The sequence below is a fragment of the Palaemon carinicauda genome, chromosome 1, assembly GCF_036898095.1.
Source record: "Palaemon carinicauda isolate YSFRI2023 chromosome 1, ASM3689809v2, whole genome shotgun sequence".
NCBI classification, from domain to species: Eukaryota; Metazoa; Arthropoda; class Malacostraca; order Decapoda; family Palaemonidae; genus Palaemon; species Palaemon carinicauda.
The window spans coordinates 245,045,788-245,069,335 of record NC_090725.1 but is presented as its reverse complement, the minus strand read 5'-3'; the positions used below and the strand labels follow the sequence as shown (position 1 = coordinate 245,069,335).

At 44.4% G+C, this 23,548-nt stretch overlaps 1 protein-coding gene across 12 annotated transcripts in view; it reads left to right on the top strand.

Annotated features, from left to right (window-relative positions):
- LOC137654709 (uncharacterized) overlaps nt 1-23,548 on the top strand; it is a 294,512-nt gene that overhangs the window by 214,172 nt on the left and 56,792 nt on the right. For 10 of the 12 annotated variants that reach the window (XM_068388642.1, XM_068388616.1, XM_068388626.1 and 7 more), the window contains one exon: nt 14,565-14,750. The exons of the other annotated variants lie outside the window; for them this stretch is intronic. Coding sequence is in view for 4 of the 10 variants with exons in the window: in XM_068388692.1 (XP_068244793.1) it covers nt 14,565-14,750 (186 nt within the window). In the remaining 6 variants the exon portion in view is untranslated. The remainder of the gene's footprint in view (nt 1-14,564; nt 14,751-23,548) is intronic. 12 annotated transcript variants of the gene reach the window in all.

The following is a 23,548-nucleotide window of genomic DNA, read 5'->3' as shown; positions in this document are numbered from 1 at the left end:
GTTGTGTCAGCGGATCATTGGCTGTCGGCGCACAAATCTAGCCAGCATCTTGCCGGAAGCCGCCAGTTAGGTTAGTACCTGGCGGCACTAGCCGATAGAGAGAGAGAAAGCAAGGAGTGAAGGATGTTGTAAGAGCGCTGTTTCACTTCCTTCCTCCGGAATGATGGTTCAAATGGAAGGGGAGAATATAAGATATTCAGGCTTCCACCCATCCACCTCCATTGTCGGTCACTGCCAGACACAGGTTGTGAATGGCAGTCCAAGAGAGGACTGAAGAACACTCTATAGTAAAGGGATCTTCTGCCGGCAGCTGGTCCCGCTGACACAGCTATCCCGGAGCTTTGTGTCCAAAAGGGAAAGCTGAGCGACCAGGCCATACAAGCAGAAGCCCGAGCCGGCCCTACAACCTGCTGGCAAGCGGTGAGATTGCAGGACGACGGTCAAAGGGTTGTGATGGCTAGGCCATCACTAAAGGACAGAGGGGGGAGGGAAAAGGGTCCTGTATAAGTTGAGAGAGGAGCTGCCAGGTTGCCGGTCCTACCACACCCTAAGGAAGCTCTGTTTCAATATCGGCGCCATCCTAGGGGGATGGAGAGACTATTCTCCAGCCTAGGGTCTGCCAATACAGTAAAGGGGGCCGGCAGCCATCTAGCCGCCACCCTTAACAAGAGAGAAACAGAGTTGCAGTGCCGGCACCATCCTAGGCAGCAGAAGAATATCTATTCTTCAGCCTAGGGTCTGCAAGCACAGGACTAGTCTACTAGACCACAGGGAGAAGGGGGTAATTCATATGACCCCTTCAAGTGCAGTCTAGGGAAGCTTAGCCTCCTATGCCGACAACATAAACAGACGGGAATCTATTCACCCTGCCGATCAGCTGCCTGCACACGACTATGTACTCTGAGGTTCTGACCTAAACCCAAAGCTTACCATCTGCAGCCAAGGGAAGGGGCAGAAAAACCCTAGCCTAGTCTTGCCTGAATGACAACTCGAGGCACGACCAACTAGGTTTGTTGCCTAAGGCTACACTCGGAGGGAAGGAGGGGATTACCCTATACATGAGGGTAACTGGGGAGTATGTATGAAAGTATACTAAAGCCACTAGGCTACTAGCCTAGTGACAGTGAGATCGACTACCTAAATCATCGAAGCTCTCGTATATTATCTTAGAAGAGGAATGTTTATATGCAATCGATATATCTTATATGTATAAATTGCCTAATATCTTCATTTAATTTTAATAACACCAGGAACGCTTATTATATCATGCATGAAAGTAAACTAGAACGCCTAGGCTAGGAAGCCTAGCGTAAACAAGATCGGCTACCTAGATCGCCGAAACTAATGCGAATACTTACGGCATAATATAATTAATTCCTAGCAATGAAGACTAAATAGCTAATTTCATTTATGGTATTATACCGGGAAAGTCGTTCTGGCTAACTAAATAACTCATGCGTTACGAACGACAGCGCCGAAGGCGCATCCGGTTCAGGCAATAGCTCTGCCAAAAATTAACTTAATTTTGATTAAATTTTTTACTTTACGGCAAGAGCTAAATTTATACAACGTAAAGATCAAATACTCAACTTTCCAGAGGCAGAAGAAGCTGGAGATTGCATAATAAATCCAAAATACCGAGAGAGCTACCGGGAAAATCACCGAGCGAGTTCGCTACAGAAAAAGGAATAAAGATGGGGGCGATGGTGGCGCCATCTAGGGACTCAAACAGTAACGGAGGAAGGGAACCTTAACACTGGCTCCTCTTTTATTTTGCCACTTTCCCCCTCGAAGCGTAAACACTATGCGGGGTGAAGATTGCTATGTGGCATGTCAAGATTACGTCCCCTGATATTATGCGATATCCTGAAAGGAAACTTTAAGGATATTCGCGCCAGCAGTTAGAATAATGGAGACCTTAAGTTAAATTCTCTGGGAATATCACAGTAGTAAAATATACCCTAGGAAGCTGCTTAAAGGAACTTTCCATTGGGACGACATGGCTTGAGCCCAAAAACCACTATACAGACAATATATGGGGAGACAGGCATTTCCTGTGAATGTTCCATTCCTGTCCCTTGTTGTTATGGATACTGTCATTAGAATTAAGGAACAACGAAGAACTGTGCAAATTGATGTTTGCTGATGATTTAGTTGTTATAGCAGACACAGAAGGAAGAACTGCTAGAAAAGTTTTCCGAGAAGGACATGAAGCATACATTCAATTGGAAGTTGGAATAGTGCTAAAACAGAACAAAGAGTTTAACTATTTGGGATAAATATTAACAGAAAAGATAGGTACTGAGAAAGCAGCAAGAGAAAGGTGAAATATACAGGGCAAGAATGGAGAGGTAACTGGACTAGTTTAGACAAGAAAATATCGCCAAATCTCAAAATCAAGATTTATAAGGGTTTTATCAGGCCTGTGCTACTATATGGAGCAGAAACATGGTCATTAAGCTGCAGCAGAAAGAGGAGAAACTTTTAGAGAGAACCAAGATGAGGAAGGCAAGATGGATTGGTAGAATTTCACTACGGGAAAGGAGTGTGTCAAGATATAAGAGGAATGTTTGGTATATGTAGCGTAAAAGATAAAGGTTGGGAAGCTTGTCGGAGATACAGTGGTCATGTAAAGAGAAGAGAGGAGGTGGAACCAAACAAGAGGGTTAAGAACATGTCAGTGATGGGAAGGAAGAGTGTGGGGCTTCAGCAGATCCCATGGATGGATTTGGTGAGTAGGGATACAGGTGAAGTGGGACTATGGGTAGATGATGCAAGGAACAGAAAATTATGGAAATGTCATAGATTAACTCTTCTCTGGGCTTAAGATGGATTAAATACACATTTCGTGCATAGTACTCACATATTTATTGTCCCTTCACTGTGTTACAGATGATACATATTACTTTGACACATAACTTTACTGTTCTCTTCTTAGTCACCCTTTTTTGGATACTGTTTACATCCTTCGTTCTTTATGACTGGGTGCCACAAGCATTACAAAGGATAAAGATAGTAATTGCAATAAATAAGTATTGTTTCATCAGGGTTACAACATTCCTCTTTCCAACAAAATAAAAAAAAAACAGTACATATGTTAAAGGGTCATCTTAACAGTATATGGAAACAATAGCACTAAGACCATAAAGAGAGAGAAAAAAAAAAACTAATCGTTATGGAGGTTTAGACACGTGACCCGACCGGGGTACCTTTTGTGGTGTATTTTTAGGAATGGGAGAAGTACACAAATCGAGATCATTTGGACTCCTTAGTGACAAGGCAATCTCAGTATGAGGACACTTGCCCTCTTTGTTGGTATCCTTAATGGGAATTATTGGAATATCCTGAGGGGAAACATTTTGGTCAGTAGGCACATTACTAGAGACGGCAGGTGGTGGTAAACTCTGATGTAAGATATGCACATTCTGATCATCATTAATGGTACCAGTATGACCTGCTGGGGAAACAGAAATCTATCTATGAAATATTGTGAGTTATGCCTCTTGCAAATTACATTGTTGGCATTAGCTAATTTTATCTTGAAATTCTTGCTATTAATTATTTGAGCCACATTACAAGCCATTGATTATTTGAGCCACATTACAAGCCATTGATTATTTGAGCCACATTACAAGCCATTGATTATTTGAGCCACATTACAAGCCATTGATTATTTGAGCCACATTACAAGCCATTGATTATTTGAGCCACATTACAAACCATTGATTATTTGAGCCACATTACAAACCATTGATTATTTGAGCACATTACAAACCATTGATTATTTGAGCCACATTACAAACCATTGATTATTTGAGCCACATTACAAACCATTGATTATTTGAGCCACATTACCAACCATTGATTATTTGAGCCACATTACCAACCATTGATTATTTGAGCCACATTACCTGACATTGATTATTTGAGCCACATTACCAAGCAGCCACTCGGCTCCCAACACCAAAGTTTTTAAAGAAAATCGCATCATCCACCAGAAATTTGGATTTAAAATCAGAATTTTTAGCCCTATCAGACCTAGTCAGATGAAGTCTTAAGTGATCAAGGGCAGGTCTAAGAATGCCCTGCCAAACATTTCATGCTGGTGAACGTCCAGTACTAGAATGTATTGTACATCTATAATGATACAACAGTCAACTTGATCTGAAACTGATATCACCTGATGAGAATTTGATGAACAATCTTCTGAAAACCTGGACAGCTTGTTAGGCTAGGCCATTTGACTGAGGGTGATAAGGGGCACTTAGTGTGTGATAGATTTTATTAGAATCAATAAATGATTTGAAATCTTTTTAGATAAGCAAGGCCCATTGTCTGATATGAGCTCTTCAGGTAGACCAAATCTACAAATGGTTTTCTGTTATAATATACAGTTATAGATAAGATTAAGTGCTTGGAAGCATGGATATCCAGAAACTTAGATTTGGAGTCAATAATAATGAGAAATTCAACACCTTTAGGACTACTATTAGTGAAGCTCTCAGCACAAGATATAGTGGTCTTCTCAAGGTCCATGTCAATATTTGGCCAAATAACCACAGTTTGCACAACTGACCTCATTTCACTTGTATCTGGATGACCATTATGGAATTATTTCCTAACAGTAGCTCGATACAATTCTGGAACAACTAGTCTATAATGATATAACAAAAATTCATCGTCTACCGACAGTTCCTGCCGTATTTTCATATACAGTTCCATGTGTTGAATAATGCATATTAGTTTCCTGGGAATCCCAAATCCTACTAGGTCCTTTACCTTAGACAAAATATGACTAATTCGTAGATATGTATTTTTCCTAACTATACAAACCTTAGCTATTTAATAGGGGTTATTACTTTCGGCGTAGCTGAAATGACGAGCCATTAGAGTTTTAACGAGGGTTTACTACCCCACCGCTAGTTAGCGGGGGGTAGGGAGGGTAGCCTGCTAAACCCCCCCCCCCACACACACACACACACACCTGTGCTTGAGCTCACTTTGCTTGGAGGTAGGACTTCAAGGGGGATAGGGGTGGCGGGCAAGTTTGATTAAATTGCTAAGGTTTGTATAGTTAGGAAAAATACAAATTATCTACGAATTTGTCATTTGTTCCGTAACTGACATACAAACCACGCTATTTAATAGGGGTGACTCACTCATTAGGAAGGGTGGAAAGTCCCTGTCAGTACTGGCTTTTGGCTTTGCCCGGAGACTCAATATTTGAGTGTGTTCGCACTCAGTAATAAGGAGTCCCTGCACCTCGCTAGAACCTTGCTACTCAAGGACTGCGGCCTACGCAAGCTGTGTGTGAAGGTATAATGAAGTGTGACTCGTCCTAGGAAGTTGACCTGAAGTTCTTTAGATGGAAACTTTAGGCTAGCACTCTCCCAATACCACCTCGTCAGGGTATGGGGACGTGACAGTATTATCTTAATACTAGGAACACAAGGAAACATGGTTTACCTGCAGTGGTTTGAGGTCAGCTGTGCAGAGAACCCCAGGATGCTGCTTTCCCCCAGAGAGGGGAGATGAAGAATAAGGGCCAGACAAACCTTTTCATTCATGCAGACTAAGACCGGGTAACAATGCCCTCAACCTTCTGCTACTTGTCCAGTAAGGAGCCTGAGGTTTTAAACCAGCTGTTGTGCAGCCACCACAGGGCTGATAGAAAACATATCGAGCCTCCTGTGGGTCACGTCTTACAGGTACAGTAGTGGGCTGTGGAGGTTGTCTGACGCTTCCACACCCCTGCTTGAAGAAACTGCGTCTCTGAGAAATTTTTCTTGAAGGCCAGGGACGTAGCTACGCCCCTGACATCATGTGCTCTAGGGTGACGTGACGGAGGGTCTGGATTCAGGGACAGAAGGATCACCCTATGAATCCATGCCGAGATGGTGTTCTTGGTGACTCTCCTCTTAGTCCTCCCAGTGCTAACAAACAATGCTTGCACCTGGCGACGGACTGCAGCTGTTCTTTTGAGATATAGCCTCAGACTCCTTACTGGGCACAGTAGGAGATGGTCTGGGTCATCTGTTACAGAACGAAGACGCTAAATCTGGAAGGAGTCGAACCGAGGGTCCGGAACCCCCGGATTTTGAGTCTCGGCAATAAACTCAGGGACGAATTTGAACGTTACCTCCCCCCATCCCCTTGAATGGGCGATGTCATATGAGAGACCATGAAGTTCACTGACTCGCTTGGCCGAAGCCAATGCTAGCTAGAACATAGTCTTCCAAGTTAGGTGGCGATCTGAAGCCTGGCGTAATGGTTCATAGGGAGGTCTCTTAAGAGACCTGAGAACTCGAACCACATTCCATGGAGGAGGTCTCACTTCCGACTGAGGGCAGGTAAGTTTATAACTTCATATGAGTAGGGAAAGTTCCAGCGAGGAAGAATGTCCATTCCTTTGAGCCTGAAGGCTAGACTCAAGGCTGAGCGATAGCCTTTCACCGCCGAGACTGAAAGGCGCATTTCTTCCCGCAAATACACGAGCAACTCTGTTATTGCTGGAATAGTGGCATCGAGGGGAGAGATACCCCTTCCACAACACCAACCACAGAAGACTTTCCACTTTGCCTGGTAGACAGATGCTGATGATTTTTGCAGATGTCCAGACATCCTAATCGCAACCTGTTGCGAAAATCCTCTCTCTGTGAGGAGATGCTGGATAGTCTCCAGGCGTGAAGTCGTAGCGAAGCTACGGCTTTGTGGAAGATGTTGGCATGTGGTTGTCTGAGTAGATCGTGTTGCGGAGGGAGTTCTCACGGAAGTTCCGTTAGGAGCTGCAGAAGGTCCGGAAACCATTCCGCGTGATGGCATAGCGGAGCTATGAGGGTCATTGAAAGATTGACCGATATTCTGGTCTTGTTGAGCACCCTCCTCATCAGACAGAACGGGGGAAAAGCGTACACGTCGATGTTGTCCCACTGTTGTTGGAAGGCATCTTGCCAGAGAGCCTTGGGATCCGGGACTGGGGAGCAGTACAGCGGAAGCTTGAAGTTCAGCGCTGTCGCGAACAGATCCACAGTCTGGGAACCCCACAAAGTCAGGACTTTGTTGGCTAGTAGATGATCCAAAGACCACTCGGTACTCACTATCTGAGATGCTCTGCTCAGATTGTCGGCGAGCACATTCCTCTTGCCTGGAATGAAACGTGCCGATAGTGGAATCGAGTGGACTTCGGTCCATCTCAGTATCTCTACTGCAAGATGGGATAGATGCTTTGAAAAGGTACCTCCTTGCTTGTTGATGTAAGCCACTACCGTGGTGTTGTCGCTCATCACCACCACAGAGTGGCCCGCCAGGTATTGTTGGAACTGCTGAAGGGCCAAGAAAACAGCCTTCATCTCTAGAAGATTTATATGGAGGCACTTTTCTGATTCTGACCACAGGCCTGAGGTCCTGTGGTGCAGAACGTGGGCCCCCCACCCTTTCTTTGCGGCGTCCGAAAACAGCATCAAATCCGGGGGAAGGACGAGAAGATCCACTCCTCTTCGTAGGTTCTCGTCTGTCACCCACCACTGGAGGTCCGTCCGTTCCGCAGGTCCCATAGGGATCGTGACGTCCGGGGAATCGCAACCTTGATTCCACCGAGACTTGAGTCGCCATTGGAGGGATCTCATCCAGAGGCGACCGTTGGGAACTAGACAAGCCAAGGATGAGAGGTGACCGAGGAGACGTAACCACGATTGGGCTGGAAGCTCTTCTTGTCTGAGGAAAGGGCTTGCGACCCTCCTCAGCCTTGCTATCCTGTCGTCTGATGGGAAGGCTTTGTGGAGATTGGTGTCTATAATCATGCCTAGGTAAACCAGTCTTTGAGTGGGAAGCAGAGAGGACTTCTCGAGATTTACCATGATCCCCAGATCCTGGCAAAGTCCCAGAAGTTTGTCTCTGTGTCAAAGAAGGGATGACTCCGAGTCTGCTAGGATCAGCCAGTCGTCCAGATAACGGAGGAGACGGATGCCGATCCTGTGTGCCCACGACGATATTAGGGTGAACACTCTGGTGAAAGACTGTGGTGCTGTGGAGAGACCGAAACACAGCACCTTGAACTGGTACACCTTGTTGTCTTGGCTGAATCTTGAGTACTTCCTTGAAGACGGATGGACTGGGGGGGCAGAGAGCTTCCTCGAAGACTTACGAGGAGACAGCTTCGTCCTCGGAGAAGTCACCGCGTCCGAAACTCCTCTCTTCCTCTTCAGGGGAGTAGGTGCAGCCAAAGATTTGCGGCCCAACTCAGAGAGAACAGGCTTGAAAGCCTGTGCTACCGCTCTGATTAGAGCCCCAAACCAGAGCTGCCGGCTGACGGCTGCTCTGTCAGACACTCCCTCTGGAGGGACAGGGATCGACGGATCCCTGGGAGGAGTTTCCATAGGTGGGTTCGCGTGAAAAGAAAAAGAGGATAAAGAAGAAATGTCCCTGGACCTTTCTCGAACTTTCCCCCTTACCAGCGGGCGCGCTGTTCTGCGCTTGCCGGGGGGGTGGGGGGGGGGGAATGCGGCGATGGTGACCTTACCACGCATTGTCCTGCAGCCTCGCGCATGGGAGGGTATTGGCGATCGCGCTGGGGAGCGGGCTGGGGAATACCCGGGGTCGCGCGCGGGGGAGTGATGGCCCGTAGGGGCGCGCAGGAGACTTCATAGATTGCGCGCTCGCGCGCGTGAAGGTGAATGTTCGCGGGCGCGCAGGATCAAGGTGAAGAGTCTGTGCGGGTGAGAGACTGTGTGCTCTAGAAGTCGATGGGTGCGCGCAGGAGAGATATCTCTTGCGCGCGGGCGCGCAGCTGGAACCTGCGTGCGTTGGCCCGCCTCTTGTGGGCACACATCAGGAGGAGATGGGCGTTGGCGCGCAACCTCGTGGGCGCTTGTAGGTGACTGCGAGGGATGGCGCGCAGGTGAAGGTAGACGGCACGTCGGTAAGCGCTAGTGCGTTGGAGAGCGCTGGCGAGTAGGGGAAGTTCTAGACTTCCCTACTGCCCCCAGATCCGAAGATTGTAGGTGCGCAGGAGATCATTGGCGCAGAGAGCGCTGGGGCGCAGAAAAGCACTGGCACGCAGGAGAACGACGGCGCGCTGACACGCAGGTGAGCGCTGGCGCGCTTTACCAGGAACCTTGGCAACAGGTGAGCGCTGGCGCGCAGGTGAGCGCTGGCGCGTAGGAGAGTGCTGGCGCGCAGATGAGCGCTGGCGCGCAGGTGAGAGCAAGTGAGCGCTGACGCGCTATATCGGCAACAGTAGGAGAGCACCTGAGCGCTAATTCCAAAACCTCCGAGAGGTCAGCTGAACGTTGGCGCGCATGTTTTGCATGGCGCGTAAGGGACGTATGCGCTAATTTGCACGTACGCCCTTGTTGCCCCGAAGGGACCGATGCCTGTTTTATAGAAACAGGTTTCGTTGGCGCCCACAGCGCATCAGCAGCCAAGAACGGCAACGGCAGGTCAGCATGTCTGACAGATGGAAGGTCGGTGTGTTCTTTGTAAGGACAACCTTCCACCGAAGGGGATCGCGAACGATCCGCAGAGAGGTCCAGGGTTGTAGCAGGAACAGTCGGAGACCGTTGACGAGGAGCCTCTCCTCTGCGGCGGACTGCAGAGGTGACGACGAACCGAAGAGGCGCCTCCTCACACCCTTGTGAGGTGAAGGAAGACCTCTCCGGCGAAGAGGAAGGCGAGCCTTCCGGCATATACACCTTCTGGGGGCCGTTGGGTCAGCAAGCTGACCATCAGCAGTCCTCCGAAGAGGAGTCTCTGTGAGTGAACTCCCCTGAGGAGGAGAATCACCGGCAGGAGAGACTGTTGGACTTTTCCTCCCTCGAAGGTTGAGCAGAGGGAGAAACTAAGCCTTTAGCTACAGCAGGTTGAGCAGTTGCAGAGGCATTAGGAGATACCGCATCAGATACCTCTGCCCCCACAACGTCGACGATAGACAGAGGATCAACCTCTGCCAACGTCGGCGATTGCTTGACAGCGGCACCCAACCGGATGATGTCAAACAAGGCTTCCTTGGAGGGCGAACCTTCGAGCCCCAAGGAAGACCAAAGCTGAAGTAAATCGGTTACATTTACATTTAAATTTAATTCCTCCCCCGGGGGAAGAGGTGGAGCTGCCTCGCTAGGGGAGGCAACGCCATCTCTCGAACCTTGAGGTCGGGAAACAGAACCATGGTCTACGCTACCACTCGACAGTTTCTCGGAAGAAACCGATCGAGTGGGAGCTTCGGAGGAGGTTTGGGCAACGGAAGAAGAGTCCTTGGGTTTTCTCCTTTCAAAGAAATCTTCGAAGGAGAAATATCCCGCCTGGACTTCTTCTTTTGTCGCCGAGAAAACCTCTCCCACTGGGAGGTAGACCACTCCCTACACTCATCACACTTATTAGTTCTATCACACCGTTGGCCCCTACAGTAAGGACAAAGGGTGTGAGGGTCCGTCTCGACCGCCGACATAAATGTACCACAAGGGCGGGTAATCCAGGACATTTGCGCATGATCGCAGAGGCCAACTTCACAAACAAACCTGTACGAGAGAAAGCAAAAAGACATTAATGGCTGTCAGAGAGGAGAGGGTGAGGGCGGACACCCGAGCCGAGAGCAAAGTGAGCTCAAGCACAGGTGTGTGAGGGGGGGGGGGGTAGCAGGCTACCCTCCCTACCCCCCGCTAACTAGCGGTGGGGTAGTAAACCCTCATTAAAATATGGCTGGTCATATCAGCTATGCCGAAAGTAATAACCCTTATTAAATAGCGTGGTTTGTATGTCAGTTACGGAACAAAGAATCTTTGAGCGTGGCTCCCGTAAGTGCTTCCTCAGAAAGTTCATCAAATTCATTCACCATACTAATGAGTTTAATAATTTCATTTGGTACCTGAAATTTAACTGTGTTATCCTTGATAAGTAATCTTGATAAGCAATCCGCTATAGTATTATTATTACCAGGAATATGTTCAATTGTGTAATCAAAAAACAAGAGAAGGACAGACCATCTTATCAATCTGGCATTTTCAATTTTAATTATAGGTTTACCGGGGATGAAATTAAGAATTAGAGGATAATAGTCAGACCTCAACACAAGATGTCTCCCAATCAAATATCTAGCAAACTTATTTAGAGCAAAAACAATAGTCGGCCTTCTCTGTTGATTTGAGCATAATTCATTTCGGTGTGTGTCATCTTTCTACTCGCAAAAGATGTAGTTAACATAAAGTTGTCTACATGTTGCTGAAGGAGAACAGCACCCACACCAACTGGTGACTTAACCACCTCTACTACTAAATAGCAGGTGTATCTAATTTATTAAGTGGCAAATGAGAAGCTACAGCTGTTTTCAAGGTGTTAAAGGCCTTATTAGCTGCTTCAGACCATGTAAATCAACACCCTTTTTAGTCATGTCATACAGAGGGGAGGCAATAGTAGCAAAATTCTTAATGAATGAATGATAAAATAAGACCTAGAAATTACTTGAGCCGAGTGTCAGTGGGAGGAATTAGAGGAAAAACTATAGTTTTAACATTTTTTTCATCTGGCTCATATCCCTCTCTACAAAGCTTTAAAACCTTAGTACTTAACAAAAGTTACTCTGAACACAGATTTCTTCACATTCAGCTGAATGTTGGCATCACGCAAAGTACGAAGAACCACTCGCACATTTATCATGTTCAGCTGGTGAGCCTCCACATGAAATAATATCAAGATATGGATAAACAAAATCAAAAGAAGCTAACAATTAGGAAATTAACTTCTGAAATATTGCAGGTGCAGAATGGATGCCAAGTGACAACCATATATATCTATTTAGACCCAATGTGTGTTAATTATCAGGTATTTACGGTCTTCTGGAGCAACTTCCATTTGCAAATAAACATTCTTGAGATGAAGTCTAGTATAATACTAATGTCCAGACACATTGGAAATCAATTCTTACATATTAGGTAATGGGAATTTAGACTCGTGAAGAATTTCATGTACCCAGCGAAAGTCTCCACAAACCCTAAGGGATCCATACTGTTTCCTGATAGTAACATTTGGCAAGGCATAATCTGAAAATTCTACTCTATGATCTTATTATTTTCTAGCTCTCGCAGCGCTCTCTCAACCTCTGCGTAATGTCAGTGGCACCGTGCGGGCCTTCTGAAAAACAGGAACATGAACAACTTAAGATACAATCAGGCTTGACAGTTCTTAATAGGTTTCTAAATATCTATATCATAGCTTTCCACAAAATCTTCTACATTTAGTTGATGGACATTAATTATATTGCATTTATTTATTAAATTCATACCAATCAAGTTATTTAGGGAGTCTGACCTAACAACTATGAATTCAATATTTGATTGATTTTGCTTTTTATACTGAAAATTTGTAACTTTGACCTTTCCAAATACTTTGTTTGGTACTTGGTTTTAATACTGCAATTCAGTAATGTACTGTTTAACTTTTCAAAATCATCATACTTTAATGTGGAAATAGTGGAACCTGTTTTGATTTCAAATAAAAAGGGCATATGATTCAATTTACAACTTGCAATATAAGGTTGAACAGAAGTTTATTTATTATACAATTTAAATCTAATTACTCTTCAGCATCGGATCCCTTTTCTTGGACCATAACTAAATGAGTCTTCATCATTTGTGGTGCTCTTCTCTCTTTCTTGGCTGGTGATGATGGTTGGCCACTGGACACCCTGACATAGGAGTTGCTCTTCACCTTGCATTTGCACACTGATGCTACTTGGCCAGGCTTGCCACATTCGTAACAAGTAGCATTTTTGTGCCGATAGTCCCATCATGAATGGTTCATCTTGCTGCAGACCTTACATTTTTCTCTTCTTGACCTATCAACATTTCTGTTCCCGATATGCAGGCTACCAATAAATCCCCCACTGTATTTGTCTGGAAATCAAAATCCGAGCACCAAGAAACAATTTGTATTTAAGAAACTCTTCCTTAATTTCCAAAGTCACATAGTTCAGCTAACTTATTCAGATCCTTGAAGAATGAATCATACTTTTTTTCTTTCAATTTATTGCGGTCTTGAAATTCGGCCAAATGTTTGACAGTTGTCTTCTTAGGTTTGTACAGTAGCTTCAGGTTAGTTTCCACTTTGGTCAGGGAGAGGGCTAACGTCTACCCAGGAGCAATCAGGGCAACAATATTATCAAAATATTAAGTTGGAATGCGAGTTAAGATCAAACTTAAGTACTTGACGAGATTCATCTGTGATCTCTTGAGTATTGAAGGCAAGTCATTAATTCCAACCAGTTATCTAAGGATTGTGATTGGCACAAACAATGGGAAACAGTCTGCCATATTCATTAAGCATGTACTTAAAAGTAAACACTTGAAATAAAGTGTGCAAGTAACATTAGTAATGCCAATGTTTAGTTAAACATTAAAATTTATAGAATTATGTTATTACCACCACTGAATTTTGGCAGCAGTTACCTAGACTTAAGCTACTTCTGTGTAACGGAAGGCATTTCATCCACATATCACATCTTTCGTCGCCACTGTCATAATTTAACAATTCTATGGGCTCATGTTGGATTAAATACACACTTTGTGTACAGTCCCTTCTCTGTGTTACAGATTATATATATTACTTTGACACATAACTTTACTGTTCTCTTCTTGGTTGCCCTTTTTGGATACTGTTAACATCCTTCGTTCTTTGTGACCAGGCGCTGCCAGCATTACAAAATATAAACATAGCAATGTCTTGCAATATATATGCCTCACAAGCACCCAGTTCCTTGCAAAACCCAATATGTAAGCTATGGAATAAATAATTACTTTCAGCAGAGGTTTCAGAAGATTTGGCAATAAAGGTATATAAATTATCCAGAATTCCCAAGACATGACATGAGCTCATTCCGGTGGATATCCAGACTGGTTCCAAATCTCCAGGTGGACTTGTTTGCGACAAGCTTCAATCGCAAGCTTCCTTGCTACATAGCCCCCAACCTGGACCCTCAGGCCTATGACGCGGAAGCATTAACCCTAGACTGGAACCGTTGGCAGAAGATATATTATTATTATTAAAAGAAAAGGCAAGCTACAACCCTAGTTGGTAAAACAGGATGCTATAAGCCCAAGGACTCCAACAGGAAAAAATAGCCCAGTTGGGAAAGGAAGTAAGGAAATTGATAAACTATAAGAGAATAAATAATCACAATAAAATATTTTAAGAACAGTAACAACAATAAATTAGATCTTTTATATATAAACCTAAAAGTTCAACAAGTTGGCTCATTAACCTTGCATAAATTTTCATTTGGGACCATGTTAACTTGGATACTGTATTGCCTTTTTACTGACTTGAGAGTTGTTGGGCAGTGTTGATCTCCTTAGATATATAAAAATTTATAATTTGAATTTTTAAATTAGATTAATGTAACAGTATCTGAAAGGATCTTAATTATTAGAAGGCATAAAAATCAATGTTTGTTTATTCATAAAAATCATTTGAGTATATGAATTCAAGGAGACTATGTAAACTATAGGTTTAAGAGAAAAATTTAGTAGACTTAGGTTTATTCTTGCTTTGCAGTTACTCTGTTATGATGATTTTTGCAGGGATGTCTAGCCTCTGTAGAAGGATGTCTTGGTTTTGAGCTTTACGAAGAACCTGGCAAAGTACTTGTTCAAGTGATATTGGCCATTATACCTTTGGTAACAATTATTTGCTTGCTTGCTGCACATATTCTATTTGGACCTCATGAATTTTGGCCAACCTTGCAACGTTTTTCATGGCACAAGTTGGTATGTTTTACAGAGATTTTTAATTTTACCATATCATTACCATTCCATAGGCTGTTGCCATTGTTTGTACATAATAGTGGGTAATGAATTTTAGTAGAATTGAAGTGGATACGAAATGTATAACTTTAAATCTTGGAGGCTCAAACATGATATGCATGTTAATATTTTTGTTGGCTATATAAGTGAAGTTTGAATAATAATTATGTATGAGAAATGTAGTTTGTAGATTCAAGGCATTGTCTTTGCATTTTCAGTAAGATTTTAATATGCTTTACTTCTGCATTATTTATTTTAGATGATTCTTAAATCATGTTTTAGCATTTTCCTATCACTGTTATATTTGTGTTAAGTGCATTCCAGCCCAAACAAATGCCTCATTCTTCCACTGTCTATTGTTATTCTTTGTTTCATGCATCTAGGTTTTGTTTACTTTTACCAGTTAAAACCTCCACATTTAGAAGTTTCAGAGAATTTTTCACGTTTATTCCCCTGTAAGACTCGATATCTATATTCCTGCGAGATCCATATTTTAAGATTGCGTGTATTATTCAGTAGGAATAGCATTTACTAATGTAAGGAAAATTTCCAGGCTTATGTGGAATAATTTTCTTATACCTTTAACAGAAAAATTTAAAGCTTTCTCAATACTCTGTTACACCTGAATTATTTACCTTCTGTATACATAACGCTCTGAACAGTACAGTATCTTCAAAAGGTACATAACGTTTGTTGCCATCAAACTCATTCATTTACAGAACCTCTCCTTTATTCTTTTTAATCTTTGGGGAACTTTGAACTTAGTTCTTTTTTCCCCCATCTTCAGTACCATAATAATACAACTCCCTCAGTAAATGAGGGAAGATAAGTTTTATATTTATATTATAACAGCTTTTTTGTTAATGGTTATTTCTTTGGCCTAAAAATTAAAGTAAATTACAGAAATACAGTACTGTATATACTAGTGTAACATGCAATCTCTCATATTGTGACCCCCAAATTTTCACCCATAAAAATTATTTTATTATGTATCACATGCATCATGCAATTTCCTTTTTTGAGACCAAATTCTAATAAACTAACCCTTTTTCTTCCACCCCTTTATCCCAAATTCTAGTTCAATAAGTTGAAAAAGCACAAAAAGAGTGATTAAAGTATCATTAGTAACACACAGCTATAAACAATCGAACAATAAACAGCTGCTTTATGAACAACTGATTTTGATAACAGCTGTTTTGCTTGCGTTACAACTTTTGTGCGATAGTAAACAATTACAGTACTGTAGTTATTACAAATGACTTGATATATTACAGTATTACATATTTTTTTCATGTGTCTTGAAAAGGTAAAGCCATTTACACAAAACCTACCTAAAGAATTGGAGGAAAAAGTCAATATTTTCTAAGCTTTGAAATAAAGCACCAAAAAGCTAAAGAATATAAAAATATTACGCATTAGCAGTTAATCATCAGTAGATGAAATATGCTAAAAGTACTTTTAGTTAAATCTACATAACCTTTACATACTCTAGTGAACTTAAAATTATAATTTGAGTAGTAATTGTCTCTTTTAGCAAGAGAAAAATAATTCTTTGGTAATTTGCTTTAAGCAACTGTTTTTTGTAAAGCGTAAACGTAAAAAACGGAAAAGACGTATATTTGCTACTTTTATTTCATGTGATACTATGTGAATATTATATGCATTATTATTGAATATAGTTAAGTGAAACATCAGTTTTATCAAAATCCTGTTTATTTTAAATGCAGTTGTACTTTTTGACGAAAGTAAAAGGACACAAAGTATACTGTAGTTTGGTCAACAGTGTAGCCTGGCTGAACAGTACACAAGTTATGAGTGTTCATATTTTAAGTTTTTCATTTACGTATACAGCATGTAAGGATGTGTCTACAGTAAAAGTAAGTTTTAGATTGAAAAGTGTTAGAGTGTATAATGGGTTATTAAGCATTTTAGAAAGGTTTACAAAATTAAATAAAATAAAAAATATGAAAACTTGAAAAAAATAATGAAAAAAAAATATACTAAAGATTTCTGTAAGTATTTCGCAGTTTTTCAGCTATCACAACAGATCCTGGAATGGAGCACCCACGATAGCCGAGGGATTACAGCATAGTATTTTATTCTATGTGAAAATATTAGTGGTACTGTATGCAAGTTTTATTAAAAGTAATGGCTGCCTTAGCAGAATTAATATTTTTCTGGGTCGAACCTGTGGCGCCCGGTGAAAAGTCCTTCTTGTATATCTTTTCTGATAAAAACCTTCCAATTATACCAGAGAAAGATAAAAGCATGGAATGCTGAGGTTACAACCCTCGCGCGAGCACCTTTTGGGTGTCGTGTATAAAGCAAAGGCGCGTGAAATCCACTATTCACAGGTTGTCTTCCATTTAGTTAATTCCTTCGCCAAAGGGATGGGCCGATACAGAGGCCCTAGACACACCCCCATCGCCGCACCACCCACGCCACGACGCGAGCGCCATCTGAACAGCATCCTTCTTTTTGGAATACAAAGTGTTGAATCGTTTTGTTGTGCTCTCGGTCTTTTTTATCAATCGTGGATTTATTTTGTCATGTCCGAAGCTCCATCTTCACACATTCCAATGTTAAGTACCATAGTTTGTTTTGACAGTATTTTATTGTACCGGGCTTTTGTTTTATATCCAGTATAGTCTGTTTTATAATTCCCGTCTGGCCTTTCATGGCGGCCATTGTTTGTTCACTGTTTGGGAATTCATCTTTGTCTGCCCGTTTAGTACTCTGTCACTTAGGTTCTTGGTTAAGTCCCTGGCCTTATGCCTTTAGAACCGTTATTATTTTTATTTTTTTTTTTTTTTTTTTTTTTTTTTGTGTATTTATACTCATGGTACTTTTTGCTAGTAAGTCCAGCCTACGAACGAGATAGCGATTTAGCTTTGTATTTGTTTAGTGCCCGCCCCTCCGAGGCGTTCGTCACTCGACTGTGCTATTTATTTTAAGTTTTAGCAGTTGCTATTCTTCGATCGTAGTGTTTTATGGATGTACAGGTTTATTTTATACGTTTATAATAGTGTTGTGTGTTTTTTAGTCCTGTTTTTGTGTTTAAGAGAGCGAGAGCTTGGGGTCCCCGTTTTCTGTTCGCAGTCACGAGTTACCCCTTTCTCTCGTTTTCTTTCTTAGCTCCGGTGGGGGAGCAGATTTCCCGTTTTCCGTTTTGTGCGTTCAGCGGGTTCTCCCTCCCTCACCTCTACCCCTCTGGGTGGATGATAACTTACGAGTTATTTATTTTTCGTGACTTTTCAATTGTTAGCGTTATTTTGGTCCGTGTTTCGTCCTCTCCCCGTTACGGCTCGGGAGTAGTTATGAACGTTTTCCACTCCGCCTTGAGTTATACTCCGCCATGAGGGATTCTCAATAACTTTCGTTCTATTGTTATATTTATATTGTTTACTACATGGGACGGGCTTCATATTGTTTAGATACGACCCTCCGGTGGCCCTTACTTCGGTCTCAGGCCACGGCCATATCCACAATAGCCTTTGTTATTACAACTGTGTTTGTTATTCACAATAATTAATTATTCAGGACCTTTCTTCTCCCTCCGGCCTCACCGGAGATCGTAAATACGCTTTACTATAATCTAAGCTTTAGTCTTTAGCTGCGGCTTAGCTTTTTATCTTTCACAATTGAATTATTAGCCACAATTGAATTATTCAGGGCATCTCATTATCCTCCGGCGTCACCGGAGGTCGCCCAAACACTTCACACTTAAAGTTGCCTTGGCTAATTAGCTAAGGCTCCTTTATTCAGGACATTTCATTACGATCCGGCCTCACCGGAGCTCCGGCTTCACCGGAGGTCGCCCATACACTTCACACTTATATTTGCCTTGCCTTTAGCTAAGGCTGGTGTTTATATTTATTTTAAGGGCATGTCACTGCTTCCCCGACCCTTGGAGGTCGGCGGATTGCTTTAAGCTTATTATCCTTATGTCATTAACAGACATTGGGTGCATTACAAATATACAGACAATTGAATATTAAAGTGCCAACAATGGTATGGGGCGGTATCAACTTAAAGTTAATAGTCAGTTGTTTGGTCAATGCAATATGGGTGCTTAGGTAATTCAGTGAGTGCCAGAACTCTAAAATAATAGGTTTTTTATCCCTTATCAGAGTTTCAAGCAACACCAGACTCATGTGTCTTTTCTTTTACAGAAGGCCCGTTGTACTGCTGAAGGATGCTCTGCCTCGTTCAGCGACCCCGTTGGGCATGACCTCTGCCGGTCTCATGCTCACTGCTCCATTCCCTTTATCCAGGAACTGGGACAGGCCCAATACCCAGTGTGGTTCCCGGATTTGTGCTCGTTCTGTTACGAGTTGTCGTCAGTTCTGCTGAATGATGATGTAAGTGGGTTTTCCCTTTGTTCCTTATTTCTCGTTGGCAGACACTAATATAGACATGAATATGATATACACAGTATATTTGGGAGGGCAAACCCCCTCCTCCATCACTAATCACTGCAAATCTTACAGGCCGATGATGTCTCTCTTCGGTCAGCAAGGGCTACTCTTCGTCCGTGGGTGTCGGGCTTTGGCAGGAATGCCCCGTCTGGCGCACCCTATCTCCTTTGATGGGGATATGGCCTCCCGTCTCTTCCCAGGCTCGACTACTGCTGCAGTCTCTCCTGACCTTGCTGCCCCTTTAATTGAAGAATTCAGGGCTACCATTTCCGTGGAGGACGAAACCCTCGTACCGATGGACATGGCTGGTCTGGATATAGACGTAGAACCCAGGGACGAGCAGGTAAGTGGTGCCGAGTTGGTGGAAACCCTTTTCTCTCCTACTCCCTCTTCTACCTCTTCCTTTCTAGGTTTTGATAACTCTAAGGCTTCTCCTCGGGATCCCTCTGCCTCCGTACGACCCAAGGTGAAGCCACTTCGAACTTATAAGACTTCAGCTTTGCCAGTATCAACGTCACCGGTCCCCGGACCCTCGACAGCTCCTGATATTCATATTGCTCCTCGTAAAACCACTACTCCTAAGAAGTCTAAGTCTACCAAATCCAAGAAAAAACCAACGGGTGACTTTCAGGTACCCTGGGCTGATCTCCTCCCCATCCAACTGATCAAAGGATTGGTCAGGGATCAAGTTCAACATCACTCTGGTGCAATAACAGAGATTAAGGATATGATGGCTACTCTGATCAGCGCCGGAACTCAGTTCCCTCCCCCTTCTGCCCCAGACGCATCGAAGCTGCCGCCCTTCGATAAAAACAATCCTTGGCGGTTTGCTTTGCATGCTCCATTCGTAGATGGCTCCCTAACTCTGGAGGGCATGGGCACCCGCCCTCTAGAGGACCTGGAGTTCTATCCCCCGGGCCTAGCATTCCCGTTCAATGGTTTTGTACGGTTAAAGGAACATGCATTGGTCCGTATGGACAAGGTACCGAAGGAAACGGTCATATTTCCAAAAGAGCAGGCCCAGGCTATCTGGGTCAGAACACTATCAGAGTGGGGGTGTATTAACTCCAAGCTCACCCCTCACAAAGGTTCCTACACTATTTTTACGACAGCGGCCTCCATCTCTTTGCCGCTCATAGACAAAGTCACAGAGCTGACTATACAGGCCATCAAGAAGGCTCTTCCATGCCGGCTCTCAAGGAGACGGACCCCACCTCTTTGCTTATTCCGGGTTCCTCGGCAGCCTGGGATGCTGCGGCCTCTACCTTCACGGTGGGGAAACTAGACCCGGACTGTGCCTCTACTCTTTTCTCTGAGAAGCTTCCCAGATTAATAGAGAGTCTTCTCAAAACTGAGTTCGAGACCCGTACTAGACTTGCTAGGTCCCTCCAATCCATCACCTCCATGGAGTCCCTTGCATCTCTTTACCCAGAGGAAACGCTGTTCAGAGTCGCCACAAAGAACCAGCTGCTATCCTACCAAATAGATCTCCATGACTTCTGGTCAGCTCGGGTTAGTTGCAGGAAGTTCGTTCTGTCGGAGGCCACCATCAGGCATGAGCCGAACAGACTGATAGCTTCCTCCTGCTGGGGTAAGACCCTCTTCCCTCAGACCGAGGTGGATAAGGTTCTTCAGGACGCAGCGAGGGCAAACCAGAATTTGCAGGTAAGGTGGGGTCTCTCAGCCAAAAAGAGGTTCGAACCCCAGAGACACACGTTCTTCAAGAAGAAGCTGAGGTTTAGTCCTTACAAAGCGGCCCGGGGTACCTCGTCCCCACAGCCTTCCGCGGCCTCGACTTCTCGACAACAGGCGCCTCCTCAGCAGGTAGTCTACCTCGCTGCTCCCCCTGGTACACAGCCCAACCCCTCTTGGATGCCCTCACCTGCATACAACCCTGCCTACGAACCCTCCGGTTCCTTTCGTGGATACCAAAGAGGGAGTTCCAGAGGTAGAGGACAGTTCCGCCAACGCGGCGGGCCCAGAGCAAGGGGTTCCCGTGGAGGGATGGGCCCTAAGTTCACTCCCTCCCAATGATGTGATGCCGGTAGGAGGGAGACTTTATCACTTCCGGGATCATTGGACCTTCAGTCCATGGGCTCACAGCATAATATCAAGGGGCTTGGGTTGGAAATGGTCACAGGGATCCCCTCCTCCACCGGTGACCTTCTTCCAGAGACCCACTCCCATCCTGGAAGAGTACACTGCGGAGTTACTCAAGAAGAGAGCAATCAAGCGGGTTCGATCCCTGAAATTCCAAGGCCGCCTGTTTACAGTCCCGAAGAAAGACTCGTCGGCGTTGAGGGTAGTTCTGGACTTGTCGAAGCTCAACTCTTACATCCTTTGCGACAAGTTCCGTATGCTGACTATCTCTCAGGTACGGACCTTACTTCCCCGTGGGGCCGTCACCACCTCTATCGATCTTACCGACGCCTATTATCATGTCCCAGTAGCTCGAAACTTCTCTCCTTACCTAGGCTTCCGTCTCGGCAAGAGAGCCTTCGCATTCAAAGTCATGCCCTTCGGTCTCAGCATTGCCCCCAGGGTATTCACGAAACTGGGGGAGACGGTGCTCGAGCAACTCAGACACCAAGGGATACAAATCGTCGCCTATCTGGACGATTGGCTCATTTGGGCCCAGTCGCACCAGGAATGCAAAAGAGCTACGTCGAAGGTACTCCATTTTTCTCGCCAAACTGGGCTTCCAAGTCAACCTCCGGAAGTCCCGCCTACAACCATCAAGCCTCTTCGAATGGTTAGGCATCCGTTGGGACCTCTTAAAGCACAAGCTCTCCCTTCCTCCCAAGAAGGTGAGGGAGATAGCTTCCAAGGTCAGGAACTTTCTCAAACACAAACAGGTGTCCAGAAGAGCTTTAGAACGAGTCCTCGGCCTACTCCAGTTTGCCTCACTGACCGATCTCCTATTAAAAGCCAAACTCAAAGACATCAATCGAGTTTGGAGAAAGAGGGCGACAATACCTTTAAGAGACAAGACCTCGAAGATCCCCTCTGTCTTGAAAATGAGACTACAACCATGGTCCGATCGGAGGAACCTCTCCAAGTCGGTTCCTCTACAGTTCCCCTCTCCACAAGTGACAATTCATACCGACGCGTCTCTGAGTGGTTGGGGGGGTTACTCCCAACATCAGATGTTTCAGGGCTCTTGGTCACCCGCCATGAGACAGTTCCATATCAATGTTCTCGAAGCCATGGCGGTGTTCTTGACCCTGAAGAGAATCTCCCCTCCGAGGTCGACCCACATCAGAGTAGTCTCAGACAGCACGGCCGTAGTCCACTGCCTCAACAGGGGGGGGTCCAAATCACCCAACCTGAATCAGATCCTGGTCACTATCTTCACCTTGGCAGCCGACAAAGACTGGTTCCTGTCAGCAACTCACCTAGCAGGAGTCCAGAATGTGATAGCAGACGCATTATCCAGGACGAGCCCACTGGAATCGGAGTGGTCCCTGGACATGCACTCCTTCCGGTGGATACTCAGGCTGGTTCCAGGTCTCCAGGTAGATCTATTCGCGACCCGACTCAATCACAAGCTCCCATGTTATGTGACACCGAACCTGGACCCTCAGGCTTATGCCATGGACGCATTAACCCTGGATTGGAACCATTGGCAGAAGATCTTCTTATTCCCTCCAGTGAATCTTCTACTGAAAGTCTTGCACAAACTCCGCTCCTTCAACGGGGCAGTAGCTTTAGTGGCACCTCACTGGCCAAAGAGCAGTTGGTTTCCTCTCCTCCTCGAGTTGAAACTCCGTCCCATTCCCCAAACTGACCCAGGTGGTCCAAACACGGACTGTGTCAGATTCCTCAAGGATAGCCAAAACCCTAACTTTGTGGATTTCATGAAGTTTGCGGCACGTAGGGACGCAAACATCGACCCAGATAATGTCCTCTTTATAGAATCAGACAAAAGGGACTCAACGATTCGCCAATATGATTCGGCGGTTAAGAAACTAGCGGATTTCTTAAGGACTTCAGACCATTCGGTTATGACTCCTAATTTAGCCATCTCCTTCTTTAGGTCCATTTTTGACAAAGGCCTAGCAGCTAGCACTATAACCACCATTAAGTCAGCTCTGAGGAAAGTCTTCCTGGTTGGGTTTAACATTAACCTGGCGGAGTCTTATTTCTCATCTATTCCAAAAGCATGTGCTAGGCTTCGACCTTCGGTCCGTCCTCAAAAGGTCTCTTGGTCTCTAAATGATGTCCTCAAACTGGCCTCCGACACGGACAACGAATCCTGCTCTTATATCACTCTTCTTAGGAAGACTTTATTTCTAACAGCTTTGGCCTCGGGTTCCAGAATCTCAGAACTAGCAGCTCTCTCAC